Below are 26,545 nucleotides of genomic sequence, written 5' to 3'. Positions count from 1 at the left end.
CCAGGCATCAGCCCCCCACCAACAGAGGACACGGTCATTATAGAGCAACAGGCCCCACTGCTTCCATACTGTCTTCCACAGAGGCAAGAACAAACACAAACTTAATTGATTCATTTCCCAGGGCAACAGCTCAATCAGGAGCTGGTGCTGAGAGGAAGGAAAGAGCTGGGTTTGATATGCAAAGAATAACAGGAGACGAAAATAAATATTAGCGGTGGGGACAAGGTTTCCAAAGGAAAATCCCCTCAAGAGGTGGTAGAATTAGCTCTGCCGTCTGAGCCTCACAGAACTTTTAATAATTTCTGTGATAGCAAGGGTACCATCAGATTCCAAATGCATAAATGAGAAAATAGACTGGTAGATTTTTCTTCTGTTCTATACTATCATCCTTTGAACTCTTGCTATATGCCTCAAAAGCAGGAATACCTTAATACATTCTTAGCTAATTTTCTCAGGGGGCAGTTCTTCTTTCTCCATCCATCCAACTCCCAACATTCATTGTTATCCTCCCAACATTCATTTATCCCTGATTCTTGAAGCTTAATGTCAGTAGTTTTTATTGGAAAACATAAATATATATGTTTCTAAACAGAGAAAGAAAAATCTGTGCTATGGGGGAATTATATTCCTGCAGTATTTGAGTAATCCAAAGGTCTCACTCTGCCAACACATTTTTCTTCAAATTTACATGCCATATAGAAGGACAGTTTTCAGTGTTACTAAAGGAAACAGCTAAAAGTCTAGAAAAGCAAATGGTTGAATACCTTCTCAGGTAGCTAGAAAATTACTATTATTATTTATTATGATGGCTTGCTCAAAATATAGCAGGAAAACTGAGAATGAAATTTGCAATTAATTTGGTTAGAAATCAAGTACAAATGGAATTCATGCTGCCATTAGTATTTTTGCTGTGCTACTCATACATGCAGTCTTTAAAACATCATTCTAATTACAATTAATAGGAAAGTAGTTCCAGACATTAAAATTGAGATTAAGAACTGAAATTGTTACTGTGGATTATGATAATATGAATGATAAAGTAGCAACAAGTAATTTTTTGAGGGAATCTAATTTGTACTGCACTACTAATTATGCAGATACTTGTTATTTTAACCATGGAAATCAATGACAGACTAGTAACAACAAAATCATGTAAATTTTCCAGTTCCAGTAGCATTTACATAGTTCATTGTAAGAATACAGAGCAAGTTTTAAGATTTTTTAAGCTGTTTTAAGATTTTGTTTGAATTTCAAAGCTTGAAAAACTAATGGAAAAGAAGAGGAAACAAACACCAGTGAAAAAATTATCTGAAGTTGTGACTCAGTAATGACACCTTTTTTCATATATCAGGTCCCTATAAGCTTTTCACCCTTGCTGTCATAGTTAAGATGTTGGCATAGAGGAGGGAGACTGTGAAAGTTATTAGACTATCAGCATAGGGAATAAACAGTTTTCCTGTTCAGAGTTATGGGGGTAGATTTTTCTGAGTAGAACTACCCTGAACATGGAAGGATCTATAGCCACCTTCCCCACTGAACCTGTGGGCGTTCCTAGTTAAAAGTTGTCTCTTTTATTGAATTTTATGGAGACTACTGAGAAAATTAATTGGCAGCAAAGCTTTTTCCAGCAACAGCAGTTCAGAAACCTCATTCAGTTTAATTGATGCTCCCCTACAAGTTCTCCAAACTTCTCTTCATATTCCTTCCCTTTTATCCATATTGTGAGTGGGGAGCACAGCCTCTGTAGAAATGCTGCAATTTTTACAGGCATATGTGTGGAAATGAGAGCACTGGTGTCCATTGGGTATGGTAACAAATAGAATAGAATAAGAATTTTTTTATTTCTGACTGTGCCAACTCCTGGACTAATTTCCCAGGAGCCCATAAAGCACAGAATGTGGACAGATCCTAATGGAAGTAATGGAAAAATATTATTAGCACATTCATTCACGTGGTTACTAATGTGGGATGAGAATTATGCTAATTTTAAAAATCTGCATTCTGTAGCTCAAAACCCACAAAGTTCATCAGAATAACTGATATGTGCATGTCAGACCATTTTTTTTCTTTGCTTTATTTTGTTCTAGACCCACCATACCAGAAAATGGATGGGGTAGAGGTGAAAGGGTAGCTTTGAAAGTAGTTGAAGCTGGTAGAGTGCTGGGCAGTTTCAGGTCCTTAGTGCTGTGTGGTGGCTGGTGGGTACAGAAGGGAAATATTTCACAGGGAAATAAGTGAAGGACAGATATGAGGTGTCAACAGAGGCTTCCATTTGCATAAGTGCAGCTATGCTGGATGCTGGTTTTTCTGTACCTGCTATTGGAAGCCAGTGGGAGGCAATCATTACAAGAATCCATAAAGCTAGCTGTTAATTGAAACCCAAATTCAGTTCAAGAAGAAAAAGAAAAAATCGAAATAGGTCTATGAAAGAGATGAAGTGTCATGGGACTTAAGTCATGTGCAATTTTCATAAAATATGTGATATATGTAAGGCAATTTGAGGATTATTTTAAAATATGCACAAATCACAACCACTGGATTGTGTCTTGTGAGTTGTGTTTTGTTTGAGGCACACTGTGATGCAGATGTGGTTGTTAGGGGCAGTCTGTGCCTTGATTTTTCAGGTTTGCTTGTACTGAAGGGCTCCTGTCAGACTACTACTGTCAACTTAATTATCTAGTGAATTATAAAGTAAAAAAACACATCAATTTTCCATAGCATTGAGATTCTAAATTAAATTGAATGCTATATTTAAATCTCAACTAAAATTAATAATGTTTAAGGATCCAGGGAATCTTAAAATGTTACTCACGATAATCAATGTGATTAACAAAGACTGTCATGAGAAGTTTAAAAAAAAACAAAACAAAGAGTTACTATGTATATAATCTAGGTCTGAATCTGTGTTTTCAGCTCTGAATTTATGAATCTCTAGTGCTCAAATTAACAATAAAAGTGTGTGTATGAAAATGAAGATACCTCAGACATTTTTTGCAATACCCAGTTTCTTATACTATAATTATATAGGTATCATTTTAATCTTAATTCTTCCAAAGAACATTTAGAACTTCACACAGTCACACTCCTGTATGAAAAAAAAGATCACCAGTCTTGGCAGATCCTCAGAGCAGAAACTGCTTTTCTCTTCCCCTCAAAAATTCAGAGTAACAACAGAGTGAGTTTGGCAAGCATTTTGAGCAATGCTTCTTTTAAAGTATTTTAAAATATTGGTACATAGTCTGTATTCTTCTTTATCAGCTGAGCTCACACAAACCTTTGAGTGTCTACCCAATTCCTCTTCAAAAAGAAATAATAGAACACTCAAGTTCATACTCCCATCTTCAAAAATTATTTTTTTCTCTATTCACCTACACAAGCCATCCCTCTAAAGAAGAAAAAATTAGATCTTTTTATGAGCTACCCATGGTGTTTCATGATCCAACCCATCACTTTTGTCTACACAGACCTGAGGTAACTTTGAAGCACTAAAACTCAGGGAACTCTATTTTCTTTTCAAACAAAAGAGCGAGATCTGTTTGAGAAACAACCATCAGACTCTAAACTCAGAGAGCAATGCCAGTAGGAGAAGATCTGCTTGAAACTGTGTTCAGATATGTCAGAACTGTAAAATTTAACACATCACTTGCCACTGTAACAAATGAGTGGAAATAATTGCCATTCAGTTGTTCAAGTTTTATTTGTTTTCTGAAATAGAAAATTGGGTTTGGTAATTTAGTCTCTGGCACAAAATTCTGCACTCTTTGTGACAAAAAAGGAGAGGTCAAATAGCTGTATTTGTCATGTGTGAACTGAATGAGCCCAATCATTTTGAAATTCTGGGAAATCTGAAATTCTGACAAGCATGAAATTTGCCCACAGTTCGTGTTCACCTGCTTATCAAACTAGTAATTGTCAAAACAAAATCCCAGCAAAATGACTGAACTTGTGAATTGACCAACCTGCACAAAAGTCAATATTTTATTACCACTGCAACACAGACTTTAAAGCTATTCCAAAACTGTATTCTTCAATCTAGTCTGCAATGCAGGGGAAAAAAACAATAACAAAACAAAATACAAAAACCTCACACCCTGAAGCATGTGATTAAGTTCATCTTTACTCAAGAAAGATGTGAAATACTTGTTTCAATTTAGACAGAGTATTAGCCTGAAGGGAGTCAATAAAACTGTTCACAGCAGCTGAAGAATGTGAACAAGAAGCCCAGTCTTGTCTTGTAACAGTAAACAATATATTTGTCATCTACACAGCAATCATTATTTTAATATGTTTCATTTAAAAATATATTATGTTTGCTTTCTGATGCTAGAACAGCTGTACAGTAAATCCAGCAGCGCTCAAACAAATTTGTGCTCTCAGGGTAACTGTAGGTTAGACAGATAAAATACTGAAGCTGAGATGTTAAAAATAAGATTTTTAGTATTAGTCCAAAAATAAAAGTCCTTTGAGATCACAGGAGCATGCTTGAGAGTGGCTGCCTTACAGAGTGGCTTCCTTACATGCCCCTTACAAACTCATATCCTAAGTTCTTAATGTGCAATTTTTTGGAGGGTCGGGAGGGAGGTGTAGTTAAAATTTAGAACAGGAAAAATTTAGAACATAGCAAACATCTCAAAACTTAAACTTTTGCAGTGCTAGGATAATTGTATAACTGAGAAACTCCCTCCCTTGGGTTACACACCTCAAGTATTGTAGCATCTAAACTGTATGGCAACATCTTATTTCATAAGCACTTAGCACATGCTCCTGATATAGAAACTGTTATTAAAATTTATATGGAACCTATCCCTCCTTCTGAGTATATTATCCTCCAAAAAGTTGTTGTTGAGCCAGAAAAGCTGTGGGTGCTACTCCTTTACTTTGCTTTTCTTCTGAAACAGAACAACCTCTTAAAGCACATTGAGAGCAGTAAAGAGAGCAACTTTTACGAGCATGTTCTTCTTTTTGAAGCACTTTGACAGGACTAGCTTTTTATACACACACCTGTGCAGAAATTATTCTCCTACCTAAATTCCAGTGTCTAAAGGGCATATAAATGTGCATGACCTAAATATTCCATCAGATTTCTTTCTATATGGGCTGATGGACTATGAGTGTTTTCAAGAGCAGAACTTGACATTCTATTTTCAGGACCTTTTCATTTGTGTGAATTCAACACAAAGATATCAGGAATCCAGAAAGTTTTTTCTCTGATTTTGTTTTAATTTCCCAGTTTAGTAATTGAAGATCTCATCTCTAAACTATTATTTTGTTGTTACTCCTCCTGTACTTTACAGAAATAATTTTTGAAAATTGCTTGTGGCTTCTTCAGAAGCATCTGAGGCTGCAAAAGAAGCCTCTCTCCATGTTAAAAAAAATATTACAGTTGTGCATGATCTGAACTGAATTTGGGTAGCATGATCAGGTTTCTAATAATTGCTATTCTTTTTCAGGAAAGCATAGATTTGGGTGAGATCATGTTTTCCCTTTGTTATTTGCCTACTGCTGGGAGAATGACTTTGACAGTCATCAAATGTCGGAATCTCAAAGCAATGGATATAACTGGTGCATCAGGTGAATCTACTTCTTCTAAAAAAGGCAGAGGCTGTTCAGGAAGGGGATGAGTAAGAGCTCCTTGGGTTTTGTGTGTCTAACATGGCTGGGGGATGGAGGTGGCAGAGAATGAATACAGACCCTGTTTAGATGGACTGGCAGCCAGCGTGTCTGTTCGGAATGGCCATACCTTTCCTTTGCACTTACAGCATGATGAAAGCAGTGTTTTCCAGGGTCACTCAAATCTTTGCAACCTTTTACCTTAGCAGTACAGCATTCCAACCACAAGTGTTGTTCTTATGCTACCATTTGAATGGCTTTGAGTCCTAATGCATGAACTGATTATCTGTTACTCAGATCCATACGTCAAAGTGTCGCTGATGTGCGAGGGACGGAGGCTGAAAAAGAGGAAAACAACCACCAAGAAGAACACACTGAATCCTGTTTATAATGAGGCCATCATCTTTGATATCCCTCCAGAGAATGTGGACCAGGTCAGCCTCTCCATTGCAGTGATGGATTATGACAGGTAAGCACAGTTCTCTTTCTGACCAGAGACAGCTCCTGATCACTGCAAGCGACTGCTTTCTGCCTTGACCTTATGAGCAGCTTCAGCATCACAAAAGATAAAGCCCTGGGGCCTTTTCATGAAAAAGTTTAAAGCTTCCACACCTTTTAAAGCACATGGCTTTTTATCTGTGTCTTAAATGACTGAGATGAGGAAGAAATATGGCTCAATTTTCTTCCAGGCCACTAGGCCTGACATACATTCCTGTCCATTTCTGGGGGCTGGACTATGTCCTAACTTTATGAATCAGGTATGTCTTCTAGCCTAAAAAAGTCCCTCACACCTCTATTTTCTATTTAAATGGCAGGTGTTTGAAAGTAAAGAAAATTTCAATGACTAAAAAGGAATTAAATGCTAATTATGTCATTGAACTAAGTCATTAATTATCTCTTTGATTGATTCAGTAAAATAACCTTTCAATGTGTAACCTTCAATAGGGAACCTTTGGGTTCCGCCCTCACTGATAACATGTCTTAGGTTAATTATCTATGGCTTCACTGAGAACGGACAGGAAAAGACTCTTGTCTAGAGTGGCTCAAGGACTGCAGGTTGATCAAGACTGTGACTGACAGAATCCTGCCCAAGCCAAGTCTGCTTCATTCAAGTGCTATTAGTAATGAGCTCCTGAGATTGCAAGGCAAATAAACAGCGAAAGTCCAATTTAGTAACATCACCCTTCAGATTGTTTTCCCTTGCCATCAGATTTCTGGTTGTTCTCCAAGTTCTGCCAGGAAGACTTTCTCACTCAGATGTGAGAGTGGCACCATGGTGCCATTAGCAGGGAAGGAGCAGAGCAGCTTGCACACTTCCAGTCCTCCTCAGCTCCTCCCTTCCCAGCACTTGCTAAGGGGAAATTGGAAAGCGTTATTCTAAGGTACACAGAGTCAAGGTACAGAAAATTACTTTCTGGTGTTCCTCAACCAGTTTATGGCACTGTGAGGAGCACAAAGTATTAAGGTATAGCCTATTACAACTATGACTCTTACCTTTCACATTTTTGACTGAACTTCCAAAGATCACAACAGCTGGAGCTAAGAAATAGTTTATGAAATTATGTCTGAAGCATTTGCAGCAGAAAATGTATTCCCCACCATTTTCCTTCACCTTCCTCTCACACAAAATTCAAGCATGTTTTCCTTCAGATAACTTTGTGTATTATGATCCTTTTCTGTCCTTGTGTCTTTTGGGTTGTAACCTTTTAATGGCAAGGATTATGTTTTCATTGCTATTTTTATAGCTGCCAGAAGCACTCTGGTGGTGGCTGGAGGTTTTTGATGTTACCATTACAGAATTTAATATTACTATACTACCATTACAAGTAATATCTGTAATAAATGATGCGAAAACTTTGGTCATGTATTCTGTGCCACACTAAGCCAGTAAAGAGGATTGTATATCAGATGTTATTAAAACTATTTTTTATTAAAAATAAATTCTTTCTCACTCTGCAATTCTCAGAGTAGGGCACAATGAGGTCATTGGAGTGTGCCGGACAGGAATTGACGCCGAAGGCCTTGGCAGAGATCACTGGAATGAAATGTTGGCTTACCCACGTAAACCAATCACTCACTGGCACCCACTAGTAGAGGTAAGTAGCAAAATTTCTCCTTAATATTGAATGGCTTTGCCCGTCACATTTATGGGCTTCTGAGAATCATGAAAATCAGTGCAGCACCTATAGAACAGGTAGAAGATCATTAGCACAGCCTAAATCTAGTTGTATGGGTTTATCTATCATTTAAAAGGGCCATTTCAACAGTTTCCATGATGCTCTGATGGCATTGTAAGATTACATTTAGGCATTTTAAATTCCCAGAGATAAAGAGCTTACAGCTACTTAGAAGAGATCATTTGCAAAAATTTCAAAAGCAATCATTTCCTATTCAAAAATCTTTAGCATAAGCTGCTGTTGCTAAAACATTAATCTGTAACTGGCCTGAAAATTAGGCTAAATTGTGGCAACATACCAGCAGCTCCCTCCAGAGTTATTCAACAGATGCTTACTGGAAGCTTTTTCAAATGTAGAGGTGATTATATCTACAAGTCTCTGGGCTTGGACTCCCTCTGTGATCTGCTGTGGCCACACATTGCTGGTGTTCTGTACACAAAAATCCTCACAGCTCTGGACTCAGAAAAACACTTATTGAAGCCTTAGGAAGCAGCAGGGCACAGAGGCACTGTTTAGCCCATCACAAAAGCAATCTGTAGAAAAATGATTTGCTGCCTGAGGCCATGTGATTCCCCCACTCTGTAGCACATGGCTGCTCAACATCTCCTGTGAGAGGTAGCAAAAGCATAATATTAAGGCTTCAGTAAATCACCAAGAGTGTGGGGGCAAGGAAACTGAGTCAAGGAAATGTCTTTTAGAGGTTCATGGCTCTGTCTAGTCTATGTAAGTTAGGAGACAGAGGTGCCACCCTGTTGGTGAAATAAATCCATTCCTGTGAAACGAGTCAGAGCATTTTTAGAAGGTCACTTCAGAAATTTTCTTTCCATTATTGGTTCTGCTGGAGACTTTGACACCAGAGACTTTGATCCAGAGACTAGAAAGGGTCTGAATGTGATCTGGATTCTTTTCTGAGAGAGTCTCTCATCCTCTGAAATGAGTGTGATGCACAGCCAGATGTGATAGCATCTGTAAAAATAACACTTTTCTTGCAGCTACCTGGCCGAGCAACCAGTTTTGACAGCCAGGGATCCTGTTCCTCACCCAAACCACCGCTTACGCCCTAGGAGCCAGAATGGATCCATCCTGCTCAGCGTCCAAAGCTCCCCCCTAGCTCACATCTACATCAACAGAAGGTTTGCATTCTGCAGATGAACTGTATCCATATTTTTTTTTATCGAAATGCATCTTTCCTGTTCTAAGTCTTATATGATAACTCATAATAATTTGTTAAAGCGTGAATGAAGTTGACTCGAGTCAAATATAACCCCTCCTTGTGCAAATTCATTCACCTGTTTTTATCTCTGGCATGTATCCAGGATCATATTCAAGCAGTGGTTTGATGGAGCCTGTATCTTTTCAGAGGCAAAGAAACCAGAAAAAAAGATCCCTTAAATAATTCAAAACTACTGCACCTTTTAACACCTAATTCTTTTGAGGGAGAGCAAATAGTCATACACAGTTCATGCAGTAAATGCCTTCTAAATTGCACTAAATTCTCTGTGACTTTGCAAGACAGCACTTTGAACTGGATGTTGCATGAAAAAAACCAACTGTTGTCATGTTTTGAGTAGCTGGAAAATCAGTTCATTCCTTGGGCAGGGAGGAAGGGCTGATTTAAAGCCCACTGGAGGCAATGAGGCAGCTCTATTGACCTCAGTGGGTTTTAGTCCAGCCCTTCTGAAACAGATATGAGAACTGGATCTATGCAGTTATAACCTTCCAGCACTCATGATGACAGCTGCATCTCTACACAAGTCAAAATGCAGAGGAGAGAATGCTCAGACGTAAAGGAATTGATTTAATGTGATTTTTCTCTTCACAAAATTGACCAAATATTGCAGTTACCCACAGCATTTCTGTGATTCTTGATTTAATGTGACAGACTTAGATTTCTTTGAAGTTATTTTGACTGAGTGCACAGCACACATGGAATTTAGTTTCTGGTTGCTGGCTGGATGCCTCTAGACACATATGCTAAATATGAATTTGAGATGTGTTTTCTGTCAGTCTATGGAGAGACAAATCGAAATGTGACTATTTTACAAGCAAGTAAACTCATTTATTAAAATACACAGTGACAGCAAATGCAAAAATCTATTTGCTGTAGTCAGACACATTAAAAACTAGAAGAGAACTACATATTATTTTGTGGATTTATCTCCAAACACTGCAGTTTACCTCAATCAGATAAATCCAATAATTACTTTCTTTTTTCTTTTCTTTCTTTCTGTGAAGAGTGTAGCACAGACAGCATGATTGGGTCTGAGATTTTGAAAGCTGGACTATAATTAGAAAAAGTTAGGAGGTGGCACTTTTTGTACCTTTGCAATATATATTAAAAAAAAACAGAGGAGACAGTGTTTTCCAAAAAAAGCATTTTTACAGAAGTGTCATGCAGGAGAAAAATGACACAGGAAGATTGATTTATGCTAATGAAAGAAATTTTGAGAATTCATCTGGATTGAAGGGAAAAGGTCATTTTGGCAAACTTCTGAAGAACCATTTTGAGTTGGTTTAGCCTGGCTGACACAAAATATGTTCCTGAAGATCCAGTCCCTCCATGCCACTGAGTGATCTCTAAGACAGACAAAAATACCTTTAAGTGTCTTAAACTGCTCCAGAAAAGCTAGCAGGGCTGGTCTTAACATTACAGAAGTATCTGAGTCAAAAAAGGAGGCACTTTTATACCTTGCCTCCTGTGCCTATGAACACAGCAAGCAAGCAAATACATATAAAAATCAATCTTTCAGACAGTCTTTACAAATAAGGGAAAAAAAAGAAAATAAAAGAAAGAAAAAAGGGAAAAAAGCAAAGGCTCCAGCCCAAGTTTTTGAATGTCTGTTTAAGGTTGTTATTCATGGCCTCTAGGCAGAAATGGTTTCTCCCAGAGAGGATTGGTAATGCTGAACTCTGATCCTCCCTGCTTAAGATTGTATTTTCATCACCATAAATACAGAGCAGCCTTGCAGAATTTCATACCTCCTTTTGCTCTGGATGAGTAATTTTTTTAATAGGAGAACAAACTCTCCTCTGTGAGGTTTTTTCCCCTCCCATCGTTGCTATCCTGACAAAATTCTGTGGCCTAGATAATTTTCAACATGATTCTGCAAGGCTGATATAGAAACAGATATATATGTATATATATATATGGACATTGAAAAACTATTTTATGTATACATTTACCTTAATATAAATTATATCAACAGTGGCCTTTGTGGCCTAGAGAATACTTTTTGTAATGTGGTACTGTAACAGTTAATTAAATATTCTTTGCACTTTTTTGCACCTAATATTCAAAAAGCAAACAAATTCATGATCAAATGTAGCATAAATGTTCAGCAATGAGCAACATCTTTTTACCTATTTTACTGTTCTCTGAGTATCCTGTGTGTTTCATCATAGGTAATAAGGTATTTCAAGATTCATTTCCTTAAATTTTAATTGTTGTCAAATACCAAAGGCTCGGCTTGTGCCCCCTTGTTGTGTTATTTTTGGTATTGTTAATAACAATAGTGAATGACTTCTGTGTCTAAACCTGATTGATGGGTGCTCTGCATCTAGGAGAAATCAGGCTGCAAAATCATCTGGACATCTAGCTTCAAAGAGGATCTCTTAAGTATTTATCTTTATTCCCTTAGCAGTGATTAATAGAACTAGTAAAAAAGATTTCTTTTTCTCCATTGTTTCCTTAGCCATCTCAAAAGACAGGATATGTATTTAGCATGATCCATCCATTGGCTTTAGAGCCTGGTTCACAAGTTACTCCCAGTGACATCACAAAAGCACCAAGGAAGAGCTTAGCACAGTTTAAGTCAAGGAATATGTTGCTTGATGCATATCTTTATAAAGGAATTCTAAATATTTTAATTTGGAAAATTGGAGAGGTTGGAAGATCTCTCTCCCATCCTGATGGTTTTTTTCTGCTTTTCCACATTTCTCCCATATCCCGTGCATGACCCTAATTTGGGAAAAAAAACAAATGTGGCAAAAAGCTGGTTTAAAATATATTGTAGTACTTTTACAACAGCTAGAAAATCCTCCTTTCCTAAAGGCCTACGTTATTTTGCTTGAAGCTGTTTACTGGAAACAGCACCAGTACTTAAGAATTGTATTTATTGCATGGCCTGGCTTTCTTTATGCTCTCACACTGCACAGGTGGTCACAAGCTCACAAAGATTTAAGTCATGTTCTGCACTCCATAACCTCAGCTTTGGATCCCAGCATTTTACAGTCCTGCTGACATGGCCCTTCCCCTCACCCACCCAGCAGCAACCAGCTCCTTCCTCACCATCTTTTGGTCTTAGGGATATGAATATTGGTCAGAGATAAAGTGGCCAGCAACTTCCCCTGCAAAATTTCTTCTTTAATAAAGGCAATTCTTTGGATTACTTATGCTCAAGTAACAAAATTATACATTTTTCTTAAAGAATCATGACCGCTTCCAATATTATTGAAGAAAATATTGAGCTACCAATAAATGTTTTCATTGGGTTGATTTTTTTCAAGGGAAAAAGCAGTTACCTAATTTCTTTCTGTGGATGCATTTTTTGAGCAATATTAAGAAAACAGTTTAGTTACAAGACTCATGTGATCCATCCTTTTCTCCTCTTTCTCAGCTTTTTAATTGGATTCAATGCAATCTCTTTAAAAATTTTTAACATTATGATGTACAACCTATACATGATAGTCTAGTTACAAGATTATTTTGCTATCTCTTTTTTATAAACTTTTGTATGTACTAACTTTTTATTATACTCCATTAATTTAACAGGCTTTATACATCTGAAATCATTTGTCTGTATTTTTTGAGTGAGCAAACATTCAAAAGAAGGGTATTTCAGAACTCAGTAATAGAGTTCTTCTTCTGCTGAAAATGTAACATTTTTCGGAAATCTGTAAATGTGCCTGCCAAATTTGAAAATCACCTTATTTGAGCATGCAAAAACCTAGGTTTGCACATACAAATATTTGCACTTGCTGGATGTACAATCACTATTATTTAGCACTTCTGTTGCAACAGAACCCTCACAGCTAATCAGAAATACTTTTGAGTTCATGATAAACACTTGGCAAATCTGTACTGAGTGACAGTTCCTTGACCTGAGAAGTTCATATGACATTATTTCTACAAATGAACAGGCTTGAAAATTTGATAGCTGTTAAAATATGATGTATATGTTAATCAGTGAGGTGACTTTTGGACAAAACTCGTGTTTAGTTGGACCATCCAAAATATGGATATGTGCTGGACCATCCAAAATATGGATAAAATATACCATATATATGAGAAATATTAATGCAGGTTTTGATGGGACATTTTCTCTGTCATTCACACCACAGCAGAGACTCATTTTAACTCAAGATTCACTTTCATTTAGCTTCTGAGTCTTGCCAGTCCAAACTGAGCTCTCTGAAAAGAGCTAAATTATGGCACAGAGCAGACCCAGAACTAGGAAAGATGAAGGAAAATGTGGCAGTAGACACAAAGCTGTTCCATGCATCTGCAAATGCCCTGAAACTGAAACCTTCCTCCTGAAACTGATAATAATTCCAGTAGTTTTACCACTTGTCCTTTCTTTCTCTGCTGTAAAACAGGACAAAAGAAGCACATTCCTGAAGAAGCGTCAGCATTAAGCATAGGAGTTTATTGAGGTGCTGATCACAGCCATTTGCCTTTTCCAAGGCAAATAATACCTTAACTTCTAAAAGTGTCTTTTGTTTACTCATCTAGATGAATAAATATCTCCTGCACAAGGCACTTTTTCTTAACCCTGGAAAATGGCAGGTTTTTAACAGCATGAAGGAGACCAGGAGCTAGAAATCTAAGAGAAAGTGAAGCTGCAGGTGGGATTTGAATTTCACAGGGCAATCTGGTCGGGAAAATGGAACTAACACCTTCAATCTTGTGCTGAGTGCTAAGGGATGCTTGATGATAGCAGGTGCTCAGGGCTGTGATTTGATGTTTTATCTGATAGCACCTCTGCAATGTTGCTGTTGCTGGGAAACCTCTTTACAGGCTCAGAGAGGAGAATGCCTCTGCTATTGTCACGTGAATTCTTTTTCCAGCCAAGTGTAGACTGTGATTCTTGTGTTCCATGGGGGCTCAGTCCCCTGGAAGGGCACAAAGCATGTTGAATTTGCAGAACAGGAAAAGTCAATTTGGCTCTGTGCCATCATGGGGACTAGCCATTTTGTTGGTATTAAAGACAAGTGTTTGTGCCTTGCTGATCCAAGGGAGGACATTTCTTACAAACTCTGTGGCTGAGCCATGTTGATGCTATTGAAGATCCTCAGTACCAACACTGTCAAAATATAACCAATACATATAAATACAGCTTAAATAAGTGGCCAGAACACCAAAGCTCCCTCCTGTGGAAAAGGAATGATGATTCCCTGAAAAATAAATCAAGGCAGTATGTTCTGGAAGTTGGAGCTGCAGGAAGGCACAGAGCTGCTGTGATGAAAGTGGAGCTGCTCTGTAATAATTTATGAATACAATATGTTGAGTTGACTATTGGTCCTGAGCTAGGTGAGTTCAAAAAATCTACTTTAGGGAAAAACAGGCAGAAAATGTTTGACAGGGGAGTGTCTCTCAGGAGCAAATGAGTTGTATAAAATGTTAATGTCCATCTTGGTGGCCTGGGAGAGTCTGCTGATGCTATAGCCAGTCTGAAAAATGCATCTCATCTAAAATGGAGAAATCCCAAGCAGGTATAGGGAAAAAGGCACAGGAAACATCAAGAGATCTGATTCAGAGCACACAAGATTTATGTCTGAGCAGGCTGGGGATGCAAGCTGGTACTGTAGTTCACAGAGAAAAAAGGCTTGGTTGCTGTCCCATGAATGGTTGGGAAAGCTTGAGACAGAAAAAAATATGCATATAGACTGTTATTTTCAATTCCATTTATTTGAAATATTTAAGTTTGCATATTTGAGATTAAATATTTAAATAGCATTCTATTTTTAATGGAGTACTCACAGACTCTCTAAAAGAAAAGCTGCAGATCCATTCAGACTGCCTGCGTTGGCACAGTTAAGTCAGACACAGTGTCCCAAAGCCCAGCAAAAATTAAAGAATTGTGAAATCCTGCCTCTCCCCTAGAGAGGTGAAGTCAGGAAGCCTGACATTAAAAAAGGAGTGAAGACAGACCAAGGAAAGGATGAGGGCAGGGCTATTTCATCACAACTTCAGGGTTCACAAAGCCATTGACTAGAAAAGAGTGCCAGAAACATGTTTTCATGGCAGCAACCTACCTTTTATACAATTTTCCTTCTTTCAAAATACAAGCATTTAAGTGTTTTTGAGAGATTGCTTTTAAACAGTTTGGGATATTTTCATACCTTACAAATTCAAGACCCTGAAGTAAAGTAAATCCATGCATCCAACCATGAGGAAATTAAAGTAAAATTTAAACAAGAGTGGGGAGTAAAAACTTTCTGTACAATAAATAAAGCTCTGGAACATGCTCAAAACTGCTTTCCTGTGTAGAATAATGGTATAGATATAAGACCTAATACTCTGGGACCTCTTAGTTTAAAAAGGAAAGATGTGTTTCTGATTGTAAAGCAATATTTTCCTGCAGGTATGGAATTCCTAGTTGCCTGGCCCTGTGTGATTTCAAATATCAGAAATATTCCAACAAATATTCATCAACATCACAGACAGGAATTTTAGGCACTTAAGATTAGCACTGACAAAAAAGGAATCTGGTTTTTTTTTTGGGACACTTTCTAGGTTAATTTCAGGAGAAATTGTAGGCTGTTGGATGTTTTTGTGAAGCAGATACATTTCCATAAAAGTAGTCTGCAAGAGGAGAGAGCTTTTTTTTCAATATGCTATGAGTTGAGACTGATAATAGGATCAAAAGTGAAGAGGACTGAACAAGATATTTAAAATTTTGTTATGACATCTGAGCCATAACAGGAGACAGGAGAGGAGGGGAAAAGCCAATAGAGTATGAAGAGAGCCCTCTGGAAAATTTAAAAAACAAACAAACCAACCAAAAAAAACCAAAAAGCAAAAAAGCTTAAAGGCAAAGTGGAAAATATAAACAAGGGTTGAATAGTCTTTTCAATAGAGAAAAATGTATATGTAACAAATATTCCAAACAGAAAGGGATTTTTGACATGATTCCTCCACTTCATATCTTGCACAGCCATTTGCAAGCTCACAAGGGTAGTGGGAGCCAATTCCAGAACCTGAGTCTGTTCTTGAAGTAAAAACATCCCTCTACCCTACATATCTTGCTCTCAGAGGATTCACAGTGCAAAGAGCACTGGTAGCTGCTCATGGCACATCCTACCCCCCCGGTCTCTTTCTTGCAGGACAATTGAGGCAAAAAAAGGACATTTCCCACATGTGCTCAGACACATTCCTCTCTGGATGCTGTCATGGCCTCCTGTTTATTTGCACCTGACATAGGTTGGAAGATCTCCAACAGGTGAAAAAACCATTTTTATATAATGTCACCTCTTCACATTATCAAAGCTCCTGACAAAGAGTGCTTGAATAACCAATAGGAAACAGCTCTGGAAGTGCTGCTGTGGTACACAAGGTACTGGTTTTGTTCTCAAGTCAAGCCTCAACTAATACCACAAAATGGTGGACAAGTCATTGGGCTGCTGCAGGTGCTAATTCTCTGATGACTCAAAAATATGAAGTCATAATTATGGTGTATTTCTCCCTTAATATCCCACAGGTCTTTGTGCATGAATAGGGTTCTGGAACTGAGGTTTCAGCCAAATTCTGTTTCCTCCTGTTCTTCCTATTCATGGAGGTTCAGCAGAATAATGAATTCTTATTCCTTTGTCCCAGATTGTCACATAGTAGTGGGTGTACTGTGAATGTTTCACCCTGGGAGTGGCTGCCTCTTATCAGAGTGATCAACAGAGGACCATTACTTCCCTCACCGTGGTTTTCTGAGGCTTAATTGTGTAATAATAGTTATGAGGGAAATGACTGCATAGCTGAACAAGACAGAGAATTGCCAGCTGTAATTATTTTTGGGTAAGTGGTATGTGTGGATGGGTGAGTCTTTCTTCTTCATGTAAATGGAGATTTGGCTACCACAGAAAATGAGAAAGGAGATTTTGGGGACTCTCCAAAGAGCACATCACACTCTTACATCTATTCCTTTCAAGCCTCATGCATTATGAGTATTTAATGATCTTAATTATCCTTATAGCACAAGAACCTGATTAATTTATTCAAACCTACAACCTTTTCAGTTCTTAGTCCACAAAGGTAACCTTGGGCCATGGAATCAGAGTCACTAATGAGAAAGTGTAGCTTTATCTTAGCCAGCAGCCGAAATCTGCACAGCTGGACCTTTTCTGTATTCCTCTGAAAGGGAGCCTGGCACTATTGCACTTTAGCTACTTGCCAGTAGCAGACAAACAGTTGTAGGTCACAGCCAGGTTTCAGAGAAGCTCTGAGGATTAACCCCTCAAATCCTGGCTCTTATTCTGCCTGCCCTCCCAGCACAGGGCAGTCTATGAAGTCAAAGGGCAATTCTGCCTAAAGAGGGCTTGATGATGAGCAATCTCTGCTGAGAAAAGAGATTTCATTCAAATTATATCAACATAGCTTTTAAATTTTTCTTTCCTTTTTTTTTTTCATGTACTGTTGTTAAAAATTGACTTTTTCTCAAGACAGAACATTCTAATTTAATCTCTAGCAGGGCAAAAAATGGTACTAAAGTACCAATCTACTCATGCACTGAAAATAATACTGATGCAAAAAAAAAAAAAAAAAAGAAGTAAAAAAGCCTTTCAGCAAAAAATATCTGTGGCAGGAAAATATAAAAATGTGGCAAAAAGGCATTTTCCTTTATATGTGACTTTTTCTGACTAGAATTAGAATATTCCACCTCCATTTTTGGGCTATCTGAAGAAAAACACAAAATGGTAAAAGTATCTAATGTAGTTTTAATAGTTATTGGAATAATATAGCACAATAAAAGTGATTAAATTCATCTCTTAAGATGTAAGTATTAACAATACACATTCATTTATATATTTTGGATCTCTAAAAAAATCTGTTTATCACCCTATTCCAAATATAGAAGAATTCTAGCATGCTTTCAAAAGGAGCTTTCTTTTGGGCTGATCACTTGCTACTTTATACGCCAATAGTTCTTGTAAAACAAGATTAAAACAAAAATATTTTCTTAATACCATGACCATAGACCATTAAATGGATCCAGCAAAGTCACTCTGTAGCTCTTTTTAATATGTAATTTCCTCTGAAAGCACTCTGTACTTGGCCAGCCCAACACTGAAATCCAGCAGGACCACTGCTGCTGATTTTGGTGCACTCCACATCAGGTTACACACGAGGATGTGCCAAAGCATCCAAAGAAATGAACCCAGTCTCAAGGCAAGCAGAATGATTTCTCTTACATCCACCATGGATTTTTGTCGCTTTCTGACAGCTCAGACTATATTAGAAGTCTCCAGCACATCTCTGGGGCATGAGCTACTCTTGCAAATGCTGATTTTACTAATACTGGTAGGAAAGATGAGCCTCAGCTGCCTGACTTGGTAAATAAAAACGTCTGGTGTATGTAGTCAGACACGGAGGTGATGTGTTTTTACAGATTTTTCCTTTTTAATGGTTGCCTGCAGGTTTCCACAAAATGCCATTTTGTTCTGAAGCTCAGAGGGTGTGTGTATAGACTAAACCTTTGATATGGAATTTTTAGATAGTCCTGTTGCACCTCAGATATAAAGCACTTCTTTTCAGTCTATATTTCTATAGAAAAAATATTGAAAAAAATTTAATTTTGTTAAATAAATAGAAAACTATTTCTCAATAGAAGGAAAAAGCCTAGATATGTATTTAGTATTGTTCCTTGTTTCTTTTTCTTCCAAGTGTAGGTCTAAATTCTTTCTATGCTTCTCTATTTAGGTTTCTGTAGGATATGTTGGACTTAAATGCACATGTCTAAGGATGGGATATGGGTTGTTTTATATCCTAGAAGTTGGCAAGCTGGCGCCCTGATTTGGAAAGGCACTTCTGACTTGTGCTTTCTCCATTTCCTGGGGGAGATCACGAGGGTGCTTGTTCAGAGAACCATGTGAAATATTGTGTTAACAATATTAACCTGTTAACCTCAGCTCCCTCCACGGCAGTACAGCCCTGCTGGCTGGGATGGGAGCGGGCAGAGCCGGATGGCATCTCCTGCTTGCCCTGCTCTGCCCAGCACCCACCAGCCCGGGCAGCAGGACTGCAGCACCAGCTCCTCTGAACCATCCAGGTGCTCCTCCAACCACCAGGGGAGGCCCAAAAAGCTTCTTCTTCTTCCTTTCCATGAGCTTGTAGTCCATGCTGCATTCGAGCTGACTGGCTTCAGTGGGCTCCTCGTGAGCACTGAACCGGGGGAGGAGAACAGAAATCAGCCACATCTCTGCTTCAGCACAGAACATCCTCTTTTCCTGGTATATGCTTGTTTGTGGGGAAGGCATTCTCCAGAGTGTATGCTTCAAAAGGTAGGAAGTTTAAAATGGAGTTCCTGGCCACAGGAAATATTGACAGTTAAAAAAAACCCCACTGAGTATTTAAACACTTAATATCTTGATATCTTAAACAAAAGCACCCAACACAATGTCTGTCAGGATTTGCTGTGACAGTGAGGGCTCTGGATTAGGCCCTAACTGGCCCAAACTCTAACAGAACTCCCTACCTTTAAAATAATCTTTATGATTAGATCAGAAATGTTGCCAAGTCTATGTAGCTTACAAAGAACTGCAGAGTTCTTCTAAGATTTTGTCTCTTCTTGCTATGTGGTGTTGGCTGACCAAGATCTAATATTAAATACCTGACTGTTTTAGTACCCTTTATTCAGTGTTCATGATGTGACTTTTTAAATGAAGTCTGTGATTTGATACCTAGACATTGTTCAAGTCAATATCCTTGGCTTCTGCGTTATAGAGACAAGAAAACAAAACTTTTTGAACTTGTGTTACTGGCTTTTTGTATGCGCTAAATGGCCATTTGTGAAACTTGACAACATAAATTGTACTACTGATAGTAAATGGGTTTTTTTGCACTAGCCTTTGAGAGCTGTAACACATTTCAGTATTTTTACAATGTATTCTCTAGAAAGTGTGAATCTATTTGTCAGTTCTGAAAAAAATATGTAACAATGAAACCTCAAAAATGTTATGAAGTGTACAGTTTGTGATAATTTTATATTTAAAAAAGACAAGAAAAATCAAAGAGTTCATTTGAAATAATTTTATTCTAATTGTTTCATATGTATTTTGAACAAGAAATAAAGTGATTAAAATTATTCACTTTTTTCTGTCATTCTTACAAAAGAACACTTTTCAAAGGTCTACAAAGATCCGTGGATTACAATTCCCCCAAGTTGAGCAACCCTGTCAACATCCAAGGTCTTTTCTTCTCATGAACCTGTTACTTTAAAATTCTACACCTTGAAGAAGCAAAGGATACTTTTGCCACCAGATTTGCAAGGTTCAAGAGAGAATGCCCTTAAGTGAAAACAATTAAATCAAACGGCTCCATTATTACTTTGTGTAATTCTCTCCACATTATCTTCCATTTCCTGCTATGATATTGTTTACTGTAATCTTCAAAGTCATTAGACCATGTTTTAAATAATGGATTAACTATTAAATTTAATATTTTTAAAGTATTTAAGAACATTGAAGTATCTCACTAAAGAGACACAAGCCTAATTTCCATCTTCCTTTTTTCTAGTTGCACAATCATACAGATCAAATAGGCAAGAACTTTAGCACTGTTAAATGGAAAAGAATGGCCAGATTTGAATAGGATTTATGTTTGAACTGAATTGGTGTTGATGACAACACCTTATGAAGCAATGATTATTCAGGGTAGATAGGCTCAAGCATAGCAGATTTTTGCTGGCACTTAACAAGGGCTGTTTAAAGAGGAAAACTAAGCTGAAAGTGTTCAGTATCAGCTGAATGTGATCTATTTCCATTCTACCAGATGCCCAAATTCCATATTACAAGCACTGGGGGGGAAAAGCAGCATACAAGCAATTGACCTTCAGCAGAAATATTTAATTCTCCTGAAGAGAAATTAGATATATAGATATAGATATATATATATATGTGAGGTTCCTATCCTCTTTCTGATCTCTAATGGCTGAACATTAATTTATCCCAACTCAAGTTTTTGCTAAGATATTAAATACAATTCTGTTCTCTGCTTCAATTCAAAATCTTGGTCCACATTTGTGATTGAAAGATTCTGTTTCCTTTGGAAAACTGCTTGTCTTTCTCTAGCAAGGGTAATGTCCTTCCAGTTTGCCACTGCTTTTAATCTTAATATTCTCTCTCTCACATATAAAATGCTGATTGTCATTAGAGTGATGGGTTCTGAGGGTTATGAATATTATAGTTTATTTTGAAAACCTGTCTGTAATTTGCGTAGAAGCAACACAATTATCTTTAAGATTTCACTGCAGTCTGTGAAATATAATTTCTGCATGAAGTCCTAATCCTTTTGCTTCAGTTACTCCTGAATATATCTTCATTCCTTACAATAATGAAATTTACTAGCCCACAGAGAAGCTAAGCAATGTGCAGCTTAAAATGGTACAAGAACCAGAAGGAAGCAGATTTGTCAGGAAGAGAGGAGAAGAAAGAAAGGCAAACAAAGCCCAGTAAAAAGTATATATGATAAAATCTTGCAAATTATTGATTATTGTTGCACACATAGAAGAGCACTACCTTTCAGTCACTGCGCAAAATATACCACACCTTTAAAAGTGATGCAGAGAAAATCAGGGATCAGAAGTAGATCCATATCTCCCATCTTCTAGACCATAAAACTCCCATTCCTCTACTTGGATTTGTACTTTGCATGGAATATGTGAGAGTCTCCCAAAGGAAAAGCTGTGATGCATAAGAAGGCAGCAAATGAATTAAAAATACATGTGTAGTAACCTCTTATCCTGCTAAAACACATTGGTTGAGATAAGGAGACAGAAATATGATTTTCACACAGTATTGTTTATATGTCATTCTGAAAGTTGAATAAATGCCCTCCTGCTGCTACTGTTGTAGATAACAGAACCTGTTTTTCAACTCAGAAGACAGACACACATATTTTCAGAACAAAAGGTCCTGAAAGAACTCCCTCCTCTGTGCTGCTTGGATGCAGCTCAGCTGATCACAATGCTGGTTACAGTAATACAAAATATTTTAAAAGCTTTAAGTCTGTGGCATAATGAAGACAGAAATCTTTATTGCTTGTCACATTCTGAATTGTGGCATTTTGGGAGCAGTGCAAGTGCTCTGATTTGCACATGCATTGATTTCGCTTAGCATACCCACCGTGCTTAAATTGATCTATTACTCTCCCCTTGGAATTTCAAAATGCTGCAATCACAGCCTGAACTCTTCTGCTGAAGTGATGAGCATACTCACTCACACTTAGGTGCTTCATTTGCCTTCTCCAGAATATTTCCTCAGCCTTTAAAAAATAGCAATTCTCTCTGTGTCTGTGTTATACATCCTATGGAGTGCATTTCCAGTTAAGGTCACCAGCCACAGTTTCCCATTTTAATTTCTTTCATAGCTGTTCTGTGTAAATTGTCTTTGCTCTAGTGCTGTTTGTCAAGAAAAATGGTCAACACAATTGCCTTGCTCCAAAGTGTGAGACTGACAAGACTGTTTTGTGTCCCAACTCTAACAATTTCAAGCCCAGAGCATTTGAGGATCAAAATTGGAGTGACTGAAGACTTTCTATGAGGTTTTCTGTTATCACATGCTCACTGACTTTCAGGAACCAAGCCAACATATTAAATGCTATATGTGATGTTATATAAATATAAAATATTTGTAAAGTCCTAACAGTCGTGGGATTGTGCAGACATGTTTTATGCAGAATTGATAGTGTTTCACTCATTGAATATTAATTTTGTCAGTATTACCAAAAAAAAATCCCCAAAAATATTGAAATACAAAAATGGTTTTGTACCTAATTATAGATGAAACTAACAGAACAAAATTTACATTTGGGAATTCTTGATTTTTCAACTCTTTATTTCTGAACTCTGAGCCCATTAATTCCACAAAGAACCTGCCTAATAAGTTTCTCTGGCCTTTAGCCTTGCCCTTTAGGATGTGTTTGCTAAATCCCTCTGGTTAAAACCAAGTTGTAACTATCAGTTTTGGACACCTCTACATCATATAGTCATAAAACAGTTTCTGTTAAGGAAACATCCTACTCAAAATCCCTGTGATACCAAGTCTGAAGCAAGCTGGATCACCATCCTAGCCACCCAGCACCTTCCTCATCATTAACAAATTACAGCCAAACAAAGTACCACCCATGCCCAGGTTCTTAAGGTCAGGGGCCTGCCCAGCACAGCAGCCAACCTCACTAACCTGGAAGGCATCCACAGGGACAGCATCAAGCAATTCTTTGCTTTTCTGTTGTAGCTTGTGCCTCTGACTTAAACATGCTGAGGTTTAGACCATGCCAGGTCTTCTAACTGCTGAGGAAACACCTGGCTGGAGAGCAGCACCTCCAGGCAGCACACTAGGACAGGGAATCAGCTGCCCGCTTCACTGGAAGAAGTTGGAGCAAAATGTTGGTTAGGAGTTGTGGCCACTGGCTAAAAGTTGGAAGTAGGTGTTCCTGGAAATGTATGTCTATTTTTTATTGTTAAAATTTTATTCCTAAACTACTGATCAGTTCTTTATTCCTGAAACCTGATAAATTCAATCCACTAAGGTTAAAGGTTGGGAACTGAACCTGTCACCCAAGCATGAAACAGTAGCAAGCATCAGAAGAAACATTTGCTTATCTTCTTCCCAAGCTCCATGAAATCACTTTTGTATTCAAAAGACCTGTCCACTGCAATAACACAAGGGATCATTCTTGTTGTCTCACAAATGTTTTTGTTGGCAGCAGAAACTGAGTCTTGTGCCCTAGCTGTGGCACAAAGGCTCTTAATGAGATCAGCATAACCATAAATTCAACAACTATTCAGGAGGTCTCAGAGAAGAAGCCTTTGAGGTGAGACAGAAGGAAGAAATCCAGGGTAGATAAGAAAAAGAAAATGAAATATATTGTCAAACTATACCATGTTTGGCTGCTTTCAGCTTGCTCCCATTATTCCCTTGGCCTGATTTTAAAGTGGTTTTAAATAAATATCTCTAGCAGGAAAACAAATGTCATTCAGGCATATAAAACCATTTATCTGAGCAACAGTAGTGCTTGGTTCTAATTCTTTCAAATGAGAGAAGGAAAGCTGACACTGCCCAGCCATGGTGCCACACGGGGTCTTAGCTGGAGGATTGTATTAATCTGCCTACAGCATGGTAATGCAAGCTAATTTTCATATCCATTTAATTGCATAAAGCACTCACAAGCTCACATAAATTCTGATTGATTTGCAAGTGCACTGAATTATGTGTAATTTTGACTGACATTGTAGTCTGATAATATTTATGTGTGTGCTTGTCAGCTGGTAAAAATTAGATTTAAATATTTACATTGAATTCTTATTGAATTTTGGATATCTAAGTTCTATTATGCAGACAAATGCAGGCTGCATACTCAAGTAAAATGATACCAAGCATAGCTTTCAGAAAACTAATTGAACATCTGCAAGTAATGTTTTAAAAGTGCATGCTATATGAATAGCTTAGCCAGCATATTAAGAAATTAAAACCTTTTTGGGTCTATTTTTTCTCCTACCTCAAGAACTATGTATGTAACCGGGAAACTCACATCTAGATTCTTTTCCATTTGCCAAAGAATCTAAGTTTCTATTTTGTTCCAGCTAGAGACCATACCTCAGCAAGGTGTGGGATTGAAAGGAAAAGTTGTAATGTTCCCTTCTAGGCATGCCACCTCTGCACCAATCAGCCCCTGTACTCCCCCCTTCATGGGGGACATTTAGGGGACTGCAATGAGCCTCACTTCTCCCTCCAGAGACAGAACTTGCAAAGTCCAGGATCAGCCTGGAGCAGTGTGATCTGTGACATTTCATTGTCTTCATGGCGTCTCTCTTTTGCTTCAGAAAGGAAAGCACATGTGACTCTTCTCATAACAAGTTATTATCTTCTCACAACAAGTGATTATCTTCTCACATCCAGGTCATTTCCATTTGAAATGATGCTTTGAAAAGGCCAAGCTGAGCGCTTTCCCCACCTTCTCTACTTCACCACCTGCATGGAGAGCAAGAACTTGACATGAAAACCACCCCACTCTGCTCTGAATGACTACACACATAACACAGAGCAGTTGTAGAAGATGCTGTGGGATTCTGCTCTTTCTCCACTGTGTAAGCAAGAGCATGTCCTGTCCTCAGAGCAACTGGCTGCCCCAGCTCCTCTGTTCCTGCAAAAACATAGTCCCACCAGAACAGCTTGTTTCCTACCAACACAATTCTCAGTTGCAAGGGTGACTCTCTGCCTTGCCCATCAGTATCTGCTCTTATTAAACTCTACTTCCATCCTAACTAGATTGATGAAAAGTTGACAAAAAAGAGGAAAAGGAAGGCAAAGGGAAGCAAAGGGAACATACTAAATTGCAGTGAAAGTCATGTGGTTTTTATTCTCTAAGTGCACCGTGGCTCGTGTTGCTTGGTTTTGTTTATAAAATTCTGCACTCAAATCAGCTCTGCAGATTGCCAGATATGTCTAAATAACTGGTCTGTCCAAAGAAGTTGAATTTTAAAATGGAGCTATCTTTAAACTGATTGTGCAAGGTGAAATGCTAAAGGGTAAGAATATATTGTTTCATATCTTCAAACGCTTTCAAAGTTCCTGCTGATTGTCTGGTGAATGATGACACTTGCCAAGGGCTGGTTTCAGTCCTAGACTCATGAGTGATCCACTAAAAATATTTTTCTATGTTGAATTCAGGCTGCTTGCTGCTGTTGGTATTGAATTAGTCACCAGAATGTGCTATTCTTCTTTCGGTCCACTGGCACAGGGCTTGGTGATGTCAGTACTAATCCAAATGCCCTTGGGCAAGATTAGAGCTACACAGACACATTTCCTTCAGCTGTTTACCTAGGAAACAGAAAATCTCAAGTAGTTTTATCTTCTATCTTCAGAAGCAATGCTTGGTGACAGCAGTCAGACAAATTACTCTGAGTGCTCAGTGTCACTTTGTATTGTTTAGATTTAATACATCAATAAGGCATCTTCCTTTGGAACATCCATTCAAATTGCAAGCATTTTGATTCAAATATAACATTCCAGAGAAACAAATGAGATATATAGATAGATACAGCATGTCTCTGCATACAAAGGTAGATTTTTCCCAGGAAGAAGAATATTCTTACTCCCTGCATCCAAAGGAAAGTTCCTGAAAACGCAGATGGATTCATTGCAGCTCACAGTCCTGTTTCTGGAACAATCCTATTGCCCTCTGTGATGATTAAGGCCAAGGTAGCACTGTTCAGCTCCTGTTTCTGAGGCACACTGGCTGCTGTATACAATCTGTAAAGGGTTTTCAAATTCACAGATTTATTTATTGCCTATCAAGATTACTGCAGCTTTGGTTTTAATCTTGGATAGGGCTTTTTGTCTGTATAAGGGACAAATGAAAACACAGACCTGCTCCCTTTGACCAGGGAATTGCCAGATAGCTCATGTTTCTTAGAACATACAGTACTTGTTCTGAGGGATTTGGGGTTTTTTTCCCCCCAAAACTTCAGCCTTTGGCCCCACAAGAAGGTACTAGGTCTTAAGCCAAAAAAATTGAAAAATATGCAAATGAATCTGAAAATTGATAATTT

General features: G+C 37.9%; 1 protein-coding gene across 1 annotated transcript in view; it reads left to right on the top strand.

The window, feature by feature from the left end:
• Positions 1–20,080, top strand: part of SYT10 (synaptotagmin 10) — a 45,996-nt gene extending 25,916 nt beyond the window's left edge. Inside the window, exons 4-7 of the mRNA XM_071422448.1 lie at positions 5,451–5,571; positions 5,908–6,079; positions 7,577–7,706; positions 8,780–20,080. Of these exons, the coding sequence (XP_071278549.1) occupies positions 5,451–5,571; positions 5,908–6,079; positions 7,577–7,706; positions 8,780–8,851 (495 nt within the window). The 3' untranslated portion in view covers positions 8,852–20,080. The remainder of the gene's footprint in view (positions 1–5,450; positions 5,572–5,907; positions 6,080–7,576; positions 7,707–8,779) is intronic.
• The last annotated feature ends 6,465 nt before the right edge of the window (positions 20,081–26,545 follow it).

The sequence above is a fragment of the Agelaius tricolor genome, unplaced genomic scaffold (assembly GCF_023055355.1).
Source record: "Agelaius tricolor isolate 1412-34295 unplaced genomic scaffold, bAgeTri1.0.p SCAF_3, whole genome shotgun sequence".
Classification (NCBI taxonomy): Eukaryota; Metazoa; Chordata; class Aves; order Passeriformes; family Icteridae; genus Agelaius; species Agelaius tricolor.
Note: the sequence above shows the minus strand (reverse complement) of the source record. Positions and strands in the feature narration are given on the sequence as shown.